Source organism: Cercospora beticola, chromosome 5 (assembly GCF_033473495.1).
Source record: "Cercospora beticola chromosome 5, complete sequence".
NCBI lineage: Eukaryota > Fungi > Ascomycota > Dothideomycetes > Mycosphaerellales > Mycosphaerellaceae > Cercospora > Cercospora beticola.
Window position 1 is genome coordinate 1,772,376 of NC_088939.1, and position 15,632 is coordinate 1,788,007.

The 15,632-nt window shown below is 52.6% G+C and overlaps 7 protein-coding genes across 7 annotated transcripts; 3 read left to right on the plus strand and 4 right to left on the minus strand.

Annotated features, from left to right (window-relative positions):
- Positions 1 to 3,417: 3,417 nt before the first annotated feature.
- On the minus strand, positions 3,418 to 4,419 carry RHO25_007961 (uncharacterized protein; the record flags this gene model as incomplete). The annotated part of the gene is made up of 3 exons (XM_023600125.2): positions 3,418 to 3,588; positions 3,649 to 3,807; positions 3,910 to 4,419. 3 exons carry the CDS (start codon positions 4,417 to 4,419, stop codon positions 3,418 to 3,420), a joined length of 840 nt encoding a protein of 279 aa, XP_023449512.1.
- Positions 4,420 to 5,028: 609 nt separating this feature from the next.
- Positions 5,029 to 5,727, minus strand: RHO25_007962 (uncharacterized protein; the record flags this gene model as incomplete). Its single annotated transcript, XM_023600126.1, has 1 exon — positions 5,029 to 5,727. The coding sequence occupies one exon, from the start codon at positions 5,725 to 5,727 to the stop codon at positions 5,029 to 5,031; it is 699 nt and encodes a 232-aa protein (XP_023449511.1).
- A 1,616-nt stretch (positions 5,728 to 7,343) lies between these two features.
- RHO25_007963 (uncharacterized protein) lies at positions 7,344 to 7,622 on the plus strand (the record flags this gene model as incomplete). The annotated part of the gene is made up of 2 exons (XM_065603004.1): positions 7,344 to 7,362; positions 7,423 to 7,622. The coding sequence occupies 2 exons, from the start codon at positions 7,344 to 7,346 to the stop codon at positions 7,620 to 7,622; spliced, it is 219 nt and encodes a 72-aa protein (XP_065459076.1).
- A 748-nt stretch (positions 7,623 to 8,370) lies between these two features.
- Positions 8,371 to 9,600, minus strand: RHO25_007964 (uncharacterized protein; the record flags this gene model as incomplete). Its single annotated transcript, XM_023600127.2, has 4 exons — positions 8,371 to 8,847; positions 9,037 to 9,232; positions 9,465 to 9,547; positions 9,598 to 9,600. 4 exons carry the CDS (start codon positions 9,598 to 9,600, stop codon positions 8,371 to 8,373), a joined length of 759 nt encoding a protein of 252 aa, XP_023449517.1.
- A 558-nt stretch (positions 9,601 to 10,158) lies between these two features.
- On the plus strand, positions 10,159 to 11,845 carry RHO25_007965 (uncharacterized protein; the record flags this gene model as incomplete). Its single annotated transcript, XM_023600128.2, has 4 exons — positions 10,159 to 10,499; positions 10,549 to 10,736; positions 10,787 to 10,900; positions 11,082 to 11,845. 4 exons carry the CDS (start codon positions 10,159 to 10,161, stop codon positions 11,843 to 11,845), a joined length of 1,407 nt encoding a protein of 468 aa, XP_023449516.1.
- Positions 11,846 to 12,390: 545 nt separating this feature from the next.
- On the plus strand, positions 12,391 to 13,038 carry RHO25_007966 (uncharacterized protein; the record flags this gene model as incomplete). Its single annotated transcript, XM_065603005.1, has 4 exons — positions 12,391 to 12,425; positions 12,489 to 12,788; positions 12,840 to 12,859; positions 12,920 to 13,038. 4 exons carry the CDS (start codon positions 12,391 to 12,393, stop codon positions 13,036 to 13,038), a joined length of 474 nt encoding a protein of 157 aa, XP_065459077.1.
- A 237-nt stretch (positions 13,039 to 13,275) lies between these two features.
- Positions 13,276 to 14,217, minus strand: RHO25_007967 (uncharacterized protein; the record flags this gene model as incomplete). The annotated part of the gene is made up of 1 exon (XM_023600129.2): positions 13,276 to 14,217. One exon carries the CDS (start codon positions 14,215 to 14,217, stop codon positions 13,276 to 13,278), a length of 942 nt encoding a protein of 313 aa, XP_023449515.1.
- Positions 14,218 to 15,632: the final 1,415 nt, after the last annotated feature.

Sequence of the window (15,632 nt, forward strand, 5' to 3'; positions counted from 1 at the left end):
CCAGTATTGTCACAGGCCAGCATTGTTGCGAGGATGGGTGAACCGTGAGTATTCAGCCCTGTGAAGTCGGAAAGCGCATTGTATCTGCCGATCTGCGATGAATGGCAGATGCCCTACGAGCTGTGAATTCATCAGCGAGCCGTTGCTTCACAGGAAGGGTGGCTTATGTCAGTTCGGTGCCTGTTGAGAACAGGACTGGATTCCACTACTGCTGAACATAGAAAGGTGTGCGAGGATGCAACGACTTTACCATATACTGTGTAAACAATCGCAGGATGGATATTGTCAAAAATGGAATGCTTCTAGCACGACCGATTGGTCCTCCAACGCTTCTGATATGTATACTGAGCTATTGAATGCTCTTTTGCTCAATGAGCAAAACGTAATTGGTCTGTATTTGTCAGGTTCTTGATGAAGCGGTACATTCTGCGAATCGTCGAAGATTGGAGGAACGCTTTACAGTGGTGCTCTTCGGTCGTGCATTGAACGTAATGATATGAGTGCTACTCGACCCATGAGACTGTCAGACCTGGGGAAGCAATCATGGTCTTAGTATATCTGGAGTCCGTGGGCGTATACATGGCAGTTCGAGTCACGAATGGTGGTTGGTGAGTACGCGCACAGTTGCAGTTCTATGCGTGTCATGACCAGTCGAATATTCATGCAGCACCGTGCTAGGTCTACAAAACTTGGCGAGATTGATTACGGTTGTCCTAGGATTTGCTGTAGCCTTCGTGCCTGGCCGTTTGATGTCGAACGTACATCTCATTGCGTGCCTGCAATGCTTCTCGGCCGGCGGAAGCATGAAGTATGAAGCACGACAATCTGACCAATCTCATGGTGAAGCTAGTCCTGCACCAGGGGTTTGCGTATCCGGGAAAAGGTGAAGACTTTTCTTAATGCTTGTCTGCAAGCAATGCTGTGAAATGGCGGTAAGGGCAAGGCGAGAGCCTCTATGCAAGGACCTATATTGTTTTGCGTATAGCTTGCAGAGGATGGACTTCGAGGGCGTTGGTTGACTGGTCACTGGTGGATGGCGCGCTTAGGGTTCATGTATTCCGTCCTCGTCTCCTGTTAAGTTAGCTGCGTTGATGTGGACCGCCTAGTTAGGGCAAGGATTTCAGCCACCAGCCGATGCCCCATGCCTCCGGTTCAAGCCGTTGCGGCACATCGAGAGCATTTGCAATTGCGACAGCCGTGAAGACTCTCGAGGAGCATCTTGAGGTTGGCGATGTCCATGAGCAAGAACGGCAGCGTCGTTTCCTACGTCGTATAGAAGAGCGTCGTCAGCGGACAGAACTCCGACCATTGTTGCCGGTCGCGCTGGGCCAACGGCGAAATGTCGATCTGGCGCAGAGCACAACTCTGTATGATGTAGAATATGATATTGCAATATGCAGATGCGGCACGATCGAGTGCGGCAGATACTCCCCGCACGACGATTAAAGTGCCGAAGATGGGACCTAGCTCCGATCGCTCAACAGCGGCTGAAAGCCTCAACGACGAGCGCCATCGCCATCGCCAGATCGCGACGAGGTGGTGGTATGCAATAAGCACGAGCGCGCTCCAGAGCAGGCTGCAGAGCAGAGCAGACCGCAGAGGTCTTCGCCGGCGGCTGTGTCCGTGACGGCCAGCCCGAGGCATTGCCGCAGGTCGTCACCACCCGGGCAGCGACGGCGGGCGTTGCTGACCGGGGCGGGCGTGGCGGCGTGGTGTTGAGAGTGAAATTGTCGCTGGGCGTTGTTGTCTCGCAGTCGGCGGCAGGTCCACTCCAGCATCGCACAGCAGACTGCCGCTCCAGCATGCATGGGCTTCCCGCGCAGTGCTCGTGCTCGTGCTTCGTGTCATCACACACGCGTTCTCGACAACGATCAGCTCGAGCTCCAGACGTGGTGGTGGGGTGGGCGCGAGCGCAATGCGGCCCGCCGCAGTTTGTGGATGCTCGTGCTCATCCCACAGCGCTTCGACTTCCGCTCGGCTTGCGAACTTTCCCACCAACTTCACTTTACAACACAACACGGAATCCGCACTCTGGCCCCCTCTGTCGCCCCGAGTGTCTCGCCAGTCGAGACAGCGAGTGGGAGCACACCTTCTGGCAGAGCCATGGGTGATTAAGCCGCCTTACAAGGTAAGCCCGTCTGCAAAGCCGCATTCAAGCCCTCGTCCCACTGCGAGTCACCTGCCATAAGGGCCAAGCACTTGGTCAGAAGCACTTTGCACGACGAGCAAACGCGTGAGGCATATCGGCCTTGCACTACGGACTCCCGCCCAGCACAATGGACCACAAAGTTGCCCAGTACCTGCTTCGACCAACAAACAGCCCACAAGTCCCTGCCGACAACACACGGATAATAGACTTCCCATTACCCGAAGCATGGCCGAGCAACCACAATCCTTCCGCGATATTTCGAGCTTTTCCCTTTCTCAGAATGCACTCAAACATGAATCCTCGGTCCCTGACACAGAGCGCCCTCCGCTCGCCACCCACCTCGCGCACATACCTCTAATCACGATCACCACTTCTGACACGTTGATAAACAGACCGCCGTCGACATCGACAGCGGAGAACGAAAACATCAACAGACCCGATACTGCTGTTGCATACACTTGGGCGAGCTCATTTGCAGCAACCCGGGCTGTTTCCCGACCAGCAACACGGCCAACATATCAGAAAGGTGCCAGCACTCCAGCCATACCAACTCAAATCAGAACCAACGCCATGTCACAAGCGCAGCCAGGCCTAGTTCGGCGAGCTACACAGGCAGTTTCCCAGCACCTCGGACAAAGTAGCTCTATACCAAATGCCCCGACACATTGGCATGACGCGCACCACCGACAGTACCTGCTAATGGTATGGGACAAGACCGTGGAACTTGCTGCGACATCGAGCAAGTACCCGCAATCGAGCTCGTCTCATCTTCACTCAACCTACGTAACACTTATGCGGAGATTCCCCGATCTCGAACAAGGGACTGTGCCTTTAACAACCGACTGGATGGAGTATGTGCTCGGCGCGGCATTGCGGCGTCCGTTTTGCACAGCTGAGAGGATGGGCAGATGGGAGGTGCTGGCCTCTAGCGGTGGATCTCGAGGGACCTGGGGTCCTTGGTGAACTGAAGAGAGCTGTGTGATTGTCACTGGGAGTTTTTGAGGTGTACGGAGCGGGCGAGGCGGTATGGAATGGCCTTATGCTAGTGGGAGCCAATTATCCGACAGCACGACATTTACTGCGATTCTTCAACATGCATGGCGAAATGGAGGCATAGCGTTGTCACTTTTTAGACGCAGCTCACGGGGGTTCTACTCGGCGCAACAAAGAAAGCATGATTTACATGAGGACATGAAAGGCTTATGAAGAATGAATTCTCAAACGGGCTGTCAATCAAGACAGTACCCGGCTATGAAACGGCATAGCTTTCAGTAGAATGAAGAAGAGAGATCGAGAATATCTCGTACCAAATCAGATGGCTGAGAGCCTCCCTCACAATCTGTCCATTTCCCGCCATCTCGAATGCAGCGGATTTCGTTGTTGAGGCGAACGGTACAGCTTTTGGTGACGCCCACTGATGCCGAGTGGTTGAAGCTGGCCTGTCAAAATGTCAGTGCTGAGTTTGCAATCATATAGAGGCAGTCGGTGCCAGTACGTACCTGTAACCGCTTTACGGCAAGCTCGCCGTCGTCGTTGCTGGTGCATTTGTTGACACGCTCAAAGTCGATACCATGCTCCAGAGCACAGTCTTCCAGCAAAGCTCGCTCTGGAATCTTCTGATACTCTCTCGTCAAACACATCGTGAATCCGAGGTAGATCTATCGAACACATTGTTAGCACCATCTCACATCGTGCCAAATTCGCCACTCATCATGCAAAGGCCACAAGACATCGCACAAGAAAGAGTCGCTCCATCTCACCTTTGGATCCGGATACAAATGCGCCGCACACAACTCAATAATATTTCCCAAACACTCCTCCTGCCCATGCATACACTTCACCCCATCATCATGATCCGTGATCGACCCGATATACGACAGGCGGAAATCCACTTTATCAGAGACTTTCTGCATCGCAGGTAAGATCAAATCGTGGAGACAGTCTTTCGCATCGGGACATTTGGACATGATGTGGGCTTCTAGTGGAACTCGAGTGATTCCATCGTAGGGCCAGGAAGAGTCGTCGTCGAAGGTGTCGAATGCGATGAGAGTAAGCATGAGGGCCATGAAGGTGAGCAGGAGGCCTGTGACGGAAAACATAATGCGTTTGTGCCAGGTGCCGCTTGTTGTGCGGGACCAGGCTTTCATGTAGCGGCGTTGGGCGGCGAAGACATCTTGTTGGAGTTCGGAGAGGGAGCGTTCGACTTCGGGCTCGGTGGAGGCGTCTGTGGTTGGGAGGAGAGGCTGCTTTTCTGTTATTTGCGAGGCCATCTTTGATGATTGTAATGATGGCACAGGTGGGTGCAAGAGAAAAGGTGAAGCTGCAGGTCGTCAGATGTTGGAAGTGGCGACTGAATACAGAGGTACGGACAGGGATGATGGCGAGCTGATCGGAACGTCGGCACCGGTGAATCGGGTTTAGCGTTCTTTTGTCGTCTCGACGACTTCACGGCTTTGTTGAGCAACGATTCATCGTTCAAGCTTGCATGAATCACGATGGTGCTGATGCACAGCTGGAGACTAACCGCCCGGACTCACACATCGAAATCATTTTGGCTAAATTTGTGTAGGGTCATAGCACAAGTATCATAAATGCAGTTACATCGCACTGCCTAGTTGTCAGAGTCTGCTTCCCGAGTCTCATCAGAGATCCGCTTCATAATCAATACTGGCCAAAAGAAGATCCGAAACTCCAGGAGTTGCAGTCCACAATGCTCTACTGGCCGAGATCGGCTCCTCTCGCAAGCCGATGGTATCTTCTCCAAAATTTGAAACCTGATGCTACTATACAATGTCCCAAGTGTGCTAGTGAGCTTGCGCTTCGCTCATCGTGAAGTTTCCTCAGTCGGATCGTCTTTCGAAAATCTGACGAGCAAAGCTTTACTCGTCCTTGACCCATTTCGTCATCTCCTTGACGACTTTCTTGCGGATCTCGAGGTCCTTCTCGACGACTTGAATCCTGGCCTTAGTTCTGGTGATAAGGTGCTCATCCAGGATGTGCTTGTACTCTGCTCGCTTCTGGAGGTCGCGAAACTTCTGGATCTCGTCGTGCTCCAGATGAAGTGCTTTCTCAGCTTCTTTCAGCTTTGAGTACCAGACCTTCTTGTCACGCGACAGGATGTACCTGATAGTCGTGTCGTTGTCTCTTGCGCAGCTTACGATTTCCTCCATTCTCTGCTTGTTATGGGTATTTGGCATAGCTTTGCCTGCTTGACGCTTGAAAGCTTGGGCATATTTCTCCTTAAGTCGCGCCTCGACTTCGACTTTTGGGAGCCACTGTTTGAACTCTTCCAGCCAGTATTTCTCCTCAGCAGCGTCCTCAAGGTCGATGATATCCGTGTCTTGATGGATATTGTTACCATCGTCAGATGGTGGAGAAAGACCAAAGGCCTGGCGAGCAGGCTGCTCGACCTCGAACTCAACTTCGCCCTTGATATCGTGCTCGGCAAGACGAGGCTTCGATGGACGCTCACCATCCGAAGCCTCGTCTTGCACAAACAGCGCATCGCTGCCATGTGGTCCGCTCATCACAGAGCCAGAACGTCCGAAAGCGCCGGGGGTGAGGAATGACTCATTCATGTTGGACTTGGTGTCGAGATAGATCTGCTTGCAGATACTGGTATGACTTCAAAGATGTTCGAGTTGCGAATCTTCGGGCCGTGGGCTGGCAGACTTCTTCTTTGATCTGGAAAGTCCTCATTAGCTCTACCGCTCGACGAAGACGAGCATTTGCATGATTCTGGGGATGTTGCGTACTTGTTCTGGTTTGCGGACTTCAAATGTCGGGGATTATGGCGACTGTCACTGTCGGCGAAGGGACTGCTTGCAAGTTTGAGCTAGCCGAAGCTGCAGAGTTGCTCTTGTGATGGGATGGAAATTTGCTAGAAGCTGGAAAGTCAGTACCTGTTCATCCGAGTAGTGGTATAATAAGCGGACTCTCGAGTGGAGCTCAATGCGACGTTCACGATTCCGGACTGAGCGTGTTCTGCACCACTTGTCGCGCTGTTTGTCGCATTAGCCACGACCAACGTGAGAGACCCAAGATTGAAGTCAATAACAGACGAGAGTGTCACAAATTTCTGGAATTGGCAAGGTCTTCAGACCAACGTCACTTACCAGCAACAAAGTCCTTGTCGGCTTTGCCTCAAGATGAGCAAGAGAGAACCTTTGAGCCGTGTGATGTGTTTGGCTTTTCTGTGAAGGGTCCAGGTGGAAACTGGTGTGACAAGATCGGGGCTTTGTGTTTGTGGTTGTAGTCGATATGTGTGTGTAATGTTGAAGAGTTGGCGGCGAAGGGGAGCCCCCTTTTATGCCATCTCCGACCGGCAAATGCATCACACATGCGCTTAGTTGCACGTTCTACCACACACCTCATTTGCAAAGAAGGTGCGCCCAACCTCACTCAGTAGATCACATGCAATGAGATTCCGAGATGAATTTCATTGCGTGGGTCTGCTCATGCCATTTCCGCAAGCTATTCATCAGACTTGTGTGCCAGCCCGGTGAATGCAGACCACAGAGTTTGATTCCGAGAACGTTCGGATGAATGCAACACACTAGCCAGTCGTGATCCTCAAGGACAAATATTGTGCCCCGGCGACTAGTAAGTACAGAACACGCACCTTCTCATTGAACACGGATCGAATAGCGTGAAGTGAGGGCAAAATTCGCGTGTCCGGCCTTGAAAAATGGTGATGAGTGTTGAATGGCAGCCTATCACACCTCACTTTGGCAAGCTATGCCAGTACTTGCTCGTTCATTCACAGCCAGATCGATCGCGGTCTGAGGTCAAGTGCGCTAGCTTGCTCTGATCATTTTCGCTGCGCGTTCAACCCCAAGGCGGACATCCACAGCAACACACGTATCCTCACCATCCAGCTCTTCGACAAAGCCATAGAGCTCTTCAACACAGTCATCCAGCATTATGAGTCCCAGGAAACAATGCCCCGTCTGTCGCTCTCAGGTTGCGAGCTTCAGAAGCTCTTTAAGCACATGCGTTGACCAGAGAACCAAGCAAGCCATCCAGCACGGGGAAGACGAACGCGCGTGCAGTGAATGCTGGGAGCTGTACCTCAGCATGCAAGTCGAAGAGAGTCCAGTGATCTATTTCCCGCACTCTGGAGACCATATGACAAACATCCAGTGTATGTTCTGTCCCAGCTCCCTTATGAGGTCCGAATTGGAGCAGCTGTCTCATGCCGACACCATCGTCAGGTAAGCCGCAATATGCTCTCAAACCATATGTCCGCAAGGCTGATGTATGCGTGCGTCCAGATACGATACGAAGAGAGTCCAGGAAACAAAACGGAAGTGCCAAGCTCGTTGTCAAGGCATTGACACTCCATTTCAGGATTTCGACCGAGCAGCAGAAGGCCGCATCTTTACATGCCACGCCTGCAACTTTGCAACCTGCGTCGACTGTGATCGTCCAGAGCACTTTGGAGAGACCTGTACGCAGTACCAGCAGCGCGTAAACAATGACCCTGTCCGCGTCGTAGCCGAAGCAGCCACTCTGGAGAAAGATCACTGCCCAAATTGCAAAGTACCACACGAGCATGTTAAAAATGGCTGCGGCTACACTATATGCTCAAGCAATGTAGCCGAAGTTCCCGGTGGCTGCGGTTTTCGCTTTTGCAGCGGTTGTCATATCCCGTGGGTCGGCGAGGGCAGTGCCTATCTTGGCGGCAGGCCTCAGCATTTGCCCTTTTGCAAACACCACTTCCAGCTCTGCAAGCTATGCAACCGCAAAAACCATCCGGAGGAATCCTGCGAGGAGTACCTATACCGGTTGAGGCCGATCGCCGATGCAGGGAATGCGCAGCACAAGTCAGCGCCTGGCGAGAAGCATTGGGAGACTGGCCACGGAACCAAGAATCGATTCGAGATGAGCGTGACATATGTCGAGAGAGAGCAGCAGCGGAAGGAGCGTCAGAGGAACAGTCGAAAGAGGAAAGCTGAGGAGTCGGTTGCAGGTTCAGCTTCAGGTTGACAGGCATGACAAAAAGGAGAGATCCAAGAGAACAGGTCGTGTGAAATTTCTGGTTTGGTATTGCAAGTCGCGACCAATGCATCTTGGTCTCGCGTTATCGTGGGTACTGAGTCCCCTTTCATCATGTTGAGCTCGGGTCTGCAGAGCAGTCAATGTATCAAAGTCATGCAAACACCACCAGCGCCAGCGCTAATCCCAAACACATATCAATCATCTCATAACTTGTCATCACGTCATTGCACCATGGCATCGCCAGCGGACGATGCTGTGTCAGGCCCGTCCAAGCCGATAGGGATCACAGCCGGCAGATCTGCCTTTGCCTCTCTTGCCAACGCTTCTGCCCAGGCTCTGCCTCGCACAAGCTTGCGTATCTTTGCTTCTGACCGCTGTCCTCTGCTTTCCAGTATAGCCTTGTTCACACTTGTAGCCACCTTCTCGCGCAGTCGAAGGTCCAACAACTCTTTGAACTCCTGCTGCATCTTATCGGGAGGGAAGATCATAAGCGCCATAGTTCGCTGAAGAGCCTCTTGGTATTTTGCATCGGTGGGTGCTTTCGGCGCGAGCTGTTCTGTGGCAAAGTCCAGCGCTGGGCGGAAGTCATCACTAGTTGGCTGTGGCCCATCGGCAGGTCGAATGATGATGCCACGAATCAGCTCAATCAGCTGTAGCTGAAGTAGATTGAAGTGGAGTAGCTGGTTTTGATCGAGGATCTGTACGGAAGACCATTGTCAGCGAAGTGCGCATGGCAAGCTTCTTGAACAATGATGCGGGCAGCTAGAGCGAGATCATACTGAGGACTGAAGTGTAGTTTATTGATATCATCAAAACCCGAAGGTATATGAGTGGTGCATGAAACAATAATCATGTCGGTGCGGGATGGAGGAAGACTGCGGACATACCTGGTGGTCGATCTCGTTGATGAGCTCGATGGCCTCTTCCACATTGCCAGCGTGGATGGCATTGCGCACAGCGACGCGCTCCCGAATGCTCTCCATGTCCTCGGGGTTGCCGACGTTGGTCTCCTGAGCAAACTTCTCTGCTGCGGCGGGATAGCCTTCTGAGACGAGATAGTCCATGATAACCCAATTGATCTCGCTGCGTCGGAACTTGTTAGCCGGGAACTTGTCAAGCCTGGCGCGCTCTTCGTGGCGCGCCGTCAACACTGATCGCAGCATGTTCGAGGCTTCTGCTCAATGCAATAGAGATGCAATGGCGTGGTTCAGAGGTACAAATATATCTTTCTCCGCAGTATGTCTAGGAGAGATTCCCATTTGTTTTTGACACATCATGTAGGTGGGGTCGGAAGGGAGGTGCAGCGCGTACCTACCTCTTGCTCGGCTTCTTCTCCTCCACCTTCGCATCGAAAGAGTGTGTGGGCCGCATCGTGGAAGGCGCAGATGGCGATGAGCTCTGTGGGCAGCATTAGATAGGCGCGACTCGTGGAGCTGTCGTGGACTCACCATGTCCGCAACTGGGCGCTTGTGCGGGTCATAGCCAGGCAGTTGGAGCTACCCAGTTGGAAGATTTGTCGTGAGTCCCTACTCCAGGAAAACTCGTGACAATGTGTTGCGGATGGGAAGTGAGGTCGAGACAGAGATTTGTAGCTCAGACTACAGAGCACGTGCGGAGGTAGCTATGTGCCAAGACCTGCAATTAATGGTGGCACAGAAGCAGTCCTCCGTGTCAGAGCTCTACTCTCAGGGCCAGCTCATAGACCCCCGACAGGAGATTGTCTCTCCTCCATATCGCTGGTGACTTCCTTATTTCTTGTCCCCATTCACTTATCAGCACCGGAACAATGAGCAGAGTTGGAATACTCTGGACAAGCAAGTGAATACTTGTGCCACCACTTTTGGCTTGCAATCGTCTCGCTAAGCTCCTCGGACTCGATTTTGCTTCTCTTGCGCCCACTCTTCTCGACCTGTTCACCACACCTCGCAGCCTTCACTTCCGCCTGAAATACTACGCGGGACCATGTGGACCATCGAGGTATCGGCTGCGGTCCTCTCCATGCGCCTGCGATGAACATTCCTTCCCTCGAGCTCCCTCTGGGCGCTTTCGCCTCATTGGACTCGCCCAAGACTGCCTCGAGTGCAACGCGTGCTCATTACTCGCCGCCATGGGCGAACACTTCCATCATCGGTGTGGCCGGTAGCTCAGGCTCTGGCAAGACATCATTGTCTATGGCCATCATCAGAGAGCTGAGCTTGCCATGGGTCGTCGTTATGTCGATGGACAGCTACTACAAGCCTCTCACCGAGGAGCAGTCGGCAGCTGCTTTCAGGAACGAGTACGACTTTGACGCTCCCGAGGCTATTGACTTCGACAAGTTGGTGGAGAACCTGCGAGACATCAAGGCTGGGTAAGCTGACTCTTCCTTGCCTGTAATACTTGTACTAATATCTTCCTAGCAAGAAGACCGACATCCCCGTCTACTCTTTCGAGAAGCATGCTCGCGTGGACAAGACAAACACCATATATTCGCCGCATGTCCTGGTGTTGGAAGGCATCTTTGCACTTCACGATCAACGCATTCTCGACTTGCTTGATCTCCGCATCTTCACTGAAGCGGATGCTGATTTGTGTCTCTCTCGACGTGGTAAGTAACGTGTCATGCCTGTGAGAATCCCGCATACTGATAGAATGCAGTCCTCCGCGATGTTCGCGAGCGCGGTCGAGATATCGAAGGCTGCATCAAGCAGTGGTTCAGCTTCGTCAAGCCCAACTTCCACAAATATGTGGAGCCACAGCGAAACGTCGCAGGTATGTCAAATCCTTCTTCTTCTCATTCAACACTGTGATGATTCAAAATTTCAATGCATAGTTCAACTGAAACTTCCTGTTGAAAAACAATTACCATCTTTCATCTTGTCTGACATGTGTTCTTTCGCCCCACAAATTTGTCGTGCCCATCCAGACGAGCTCGCACTGACAACTCTGCTAGACCTCATCGTGCCTCGTGGCATCGAGAACAAGGTGGCCATAAGTATGGTATCCGATCGCATCCACAAGACACTCGATGAAAAGTCTCGCCAGCATCAGCTTGACCTGCAACGTCTGGGTCAGGTCTCCGGAGACGCAACTCTGTCTTCCAACGTGGAAATGCTGGAGCACACCAACCAAGTCCGCGGCATCAACACCATTCTTATGAATCCTGCTCTCGAGCGTGAGGACTTTATCTTCTACTTTGATCGTCTAGCAGTCATGCTTGTCGAGCAGGCATTCGCGGCTGGAATGTGCTACCGGCAGCAGGTAGTCAACACTCCCGTTCCCGGTGAAATCTACAACGGCCTCACCGTCGATGGCGCGGTCTCCGCTGTCGTCATCTTGCGAGGTGGCGCGTGTCTCGAGACTGGTCTGAAGCGCGTGGTTCCCGATTGTCGTATCGGCCGCATGCTGATCCAGACCAACTTCCGCACAGGCGAGCCGGAGCTGCACTACTTCAAACTCAGTCCGGACGTGGAGACCCATAAGAGGGTCCTGCTCATGGATCCACAGATGAGCAGTGGCGGCGCCGCTCTTATGGCTGTCCGTGTCTTGCTCGACCATGGCGTCAAGGAAAGCCACATCGTCTTCGTCACTTACATGGCTGGCAAGGATGGCTTGAACAGGCTCATGAACGTGTATCCGGAGATCAAAGTGGTGGTTTGCAGGATCGTTGGCGACACGGAGCCCAGGTGGGTCGAGCAGAGGTACCTTGGCTGCTAATGTAGTGGTAGCGTGAACCTGCGACCTGCTTTGGGTATCAGCAATGACTATTCTCCATCGATCGGAAAGTTTCCAGCGACTCGCAGTCGTCCGTTGTTCTGTAGTTGGAAGATACTAGCGCACTGTGGCAGCTCATCGGCGCCAAGCCATTCCCGCTCCGCTCACTCGTCCCTTGTACAAATAGCCACTGCTTCCAAAACGACTCCAAAGTGACAGACCAGGCGAGTATCAGAATTCGCGCTCCTTGTCAACCTCAAGTCGGCGCTGAAAGACGTCTGTCACCCACAGCTCACATCGGTTGGAACCGTCCACGAGCCATGACGGAACCCGACGGACAGGGCGAGACCCATCCCACACGGTATTGTGGAAATTGCTGCGAGTATGAAGACGAGTCCTCCTTCCCGAACACTTCCTCCTGCAGCCACGGCGTCCTGAGTTGCTCGGACTGCTGGGACAGACACCTCACGAACGAGCTCGCCACATTCCCGCCTGATGAGCTTCGTTGCATGGAGGACAATTGCATGAAAAGTCTGAACACCGAAGACATGATGGCATACGCCAGTCGGAGCGTCTTTGAGCGGTATGCCTGACACCAAACCTCAACCCCTTCCCTCCCTACTCTCAAATGGCTGACTGCTCCCAGATACTCAGATCTCTGCCTCCTTGCCCTCCTTCGCCGGGATCCCGACTTCCACTACTGCTCACGCGTCAACTGCAACTCCGGCCTATTCCAGGATCCTTGCCGCGAGAAGTTCCATTGCCCGGAGTGCGGACATGAGCACTGCACCAAATGCGATAGCGACTGGCACGAAGCCCAGACTTGCACCGAGTACGCGAACGAAACCCGCCGCGACGAGAACGAAGAAGATACGGCTTCTGCAGAAACGGTCGAAGCCACGACAAAGGCTTGCCCTAGCTGTGAAGCGAGGATTGAGAAGAAAGAGTGAGTTGTCTAGAACTTCTGTTCAGTGGTAAAGATGCTAATGACCAACAGTGGTTGCGAACACATGACTTGTAAGTGGTTGCTTCTGCGCTCGACACGATGACCGAGGTTGCTAACATCCCTGATCCTAGGCCAACGCTGCTATCATGAGTTCTGCTGGGTGTGCCTTGCCGACTATGGCCCTATAGATCGGGAAGAGGATAATGCGCACAACGAGGACTGTCCTCTCGGGCTGCCGCAAGACAACTAGTCACTATGCTCAGCAGTCGAGACTTTGCAAACGACGGCCACAATTTGCAAAAGCTCGAACTGGCGGCCACCTGCGCACTTGATGGTGCATTCTGGAGCCTGCGAGGGACCAGCGAATCTTGGAAAAAGAGAACGCATACACCGGAAAGGTGTTGAGGGCTATGCTCGAGAATCTTCTCGTGGACGTTGATACCTAGACCAACTAAACACCAAAGCGCACAAAGACTCTCCGTGATCCTCACTCCTGGAGAACTTCAACAGCGATAGCTCTAAATCTCACCTCGCCGAATCCAGCGCTCACCGTATCTCTATCACTGATTCGCCATTGTGCATTTCCAATACTGATATGCGTTCTGTCCATGAGAACGCCAGGCCGGATGCAGTTCAATGTGCACGTCTGATCCTCGCGAGGCACGATCGTGCAGTTCACGACAGCCTGGATTCGCCCTGAACCACTGTTCGTTTGTCCACCTGGTGCTGCCGCCAGCTCGAGCCTTTCCTCCCCAGCTACCTCAACCTCGCCGGGTGGTCTCTCGCCGATCAAGACGCGAACTATGTCGGATAATGTTTGTACGTTATTGGTTCCTGGAACGAAGGTGAAGATGAGTGCCGACTCGGGGGCCGCAGATGGAACAATGAATTCGACATCTGGCAAAGGATTCCTGTCGTCTTCTTGACTCGCGTAATTTCCTTCCAAAGCGGCGGCCTCGGGCACTTCGCTGTCGTCAACCTCGACTGCCTGTATGCGAAATGTGGATGGAGTCGTAGGTAGAGGTTGAGCACCTGAGATCACTGTCACCGTAGTGGTTACAGGTTTTGGGCGCGTCACGATGCAGCTGCAAGCAGATGCGATGACGGATTTCTTTGTGTAGCCGGCGAAACACTTTGGCTTTGGCTCATAAGGCCGTCTCTTGAGCAGCTTGCCAGCTTCGGATCTGGGGCTGACCACTGCACTAGCCTTACATGGACCTGGTGTTGGAGGAACGGTAACTGTCGAAGTCGTGACTGATGGGGTGATGCTTAGGTACGAACTGCAGTATTTCGATGCAGGTTTCTGCTGTTTGAATGCGGTGACTATCTTCTTAACACTAGAGCAGAAGTGCTTGTTGTTGTTTGCATATTGACGCTGAGGCTCAGCGACAACAACGCCAAGCAGGCATGCGAGTAGTAGCCAGAGCATTGTCGGAAGTCGAGAGAGTCGAAACTGTCCTAAGACGATCAGATGGAAATCCCGCGATCTTGTACCGTATCCTATTCCTTTGCCGCGGCCAAGACATCGCATGTCAGCCCACATTTGTGGCGTATATATAGTTTCGACGCACAGCGTCTCGGTCCTGGACGTTAGTAGGTGTAAAACGACCTGCTCGCTGTAGCAACCTCGCTGAGCTTCGAAGGGCCACAGAACACCGGAGGACCGCCCTTGAATTTATCTCTTGTGTGAATTTGACGATCATATAGGGAGCTGATCATGACAGTCAGTCTTGTACGCCAAAAGTGAGAAGAGTGGCATTGGCTGGGTATTCCAGATTCGTACGTGTAGGTTCAAGTAGATCATGTTGACCGTCAGCTCCAATCGCGATTGGCGACAGTATGCACGACCCAGCTCCGCACTTCTCGCACATCTGTCGTAGATTTTACAAGCACCACGCGCTGTCATTGCTGCGGTCATGCCATTACTGCCTTCAATTCATCGCGTGTACTTGCTTGGGTCAGGCGAGAATACTGGACCGGGAACGTGTTGATGGGCGCTACTTTACGTGAAGCTTGTGAGCTCAAACATGAAAAAGTTGTCGGGGAGCATCTGAATCGTATTTCCCCCAAGCAGAAGCCAGGAACGAGGGAACGTCGGAGAAAGGTGCCATTAATTGGAAGTTGTAGTGGGGCCGACTATCCCCAATACGGAAGCAGTTTTGAGAAGGAGAAATGCAAGAACGACTGTGCGAAGTAACAAAATCGACGCCGTTGAAAAACTCTTCTCTGCGTCATTTGCAGTCCATCTCATGGAGGCTTGTCACAATCCTGCGAAATGTCTCTGAATTATTGAGCCGACCTGCTACATGGTAATACGACTGGGATGGTATACAGTCGTTTCGACTGAGCTGTCTGGGTGAGACCAAGACCAGAAGGACTTCCGTTATGGCTCGAAGACGGATGGCCGATGAAGTGATGCCAATTTCGTACAGAATCTCAGCCGCACGCAGTCCAGAGCTACTTCCCGTCAGTAATACGTCTTCTTCACTCATACAATTGTGACTCAGTTGAGATATGATAAGGATCGGGAGAGTAGTGTGATGCGGACATGTGTGGCATTGTCATTGCACGCCGCCAGCTCTTGCCAGAGTTGGTCAGTCACGCATCAATATCGAGTGACTAGTCTGGTGTCTAAATGTATTATGCTTCTTCGTCTTTCTTTTCTTCCTTGTCGCATTGGTCTCGTGCCGCAATGTAGCAGGACATCAGCAACGCACAAAGCGCGCCGTGTCCATGTTGCCAAGCAATAAATCTTCATGTGTGTCGTTACCACCGGCGACTGAGCCCTTCAGAGCACCAGTGGTGTCTCAGACTGCACCACCACCCAGTATCGTCAACGAAACC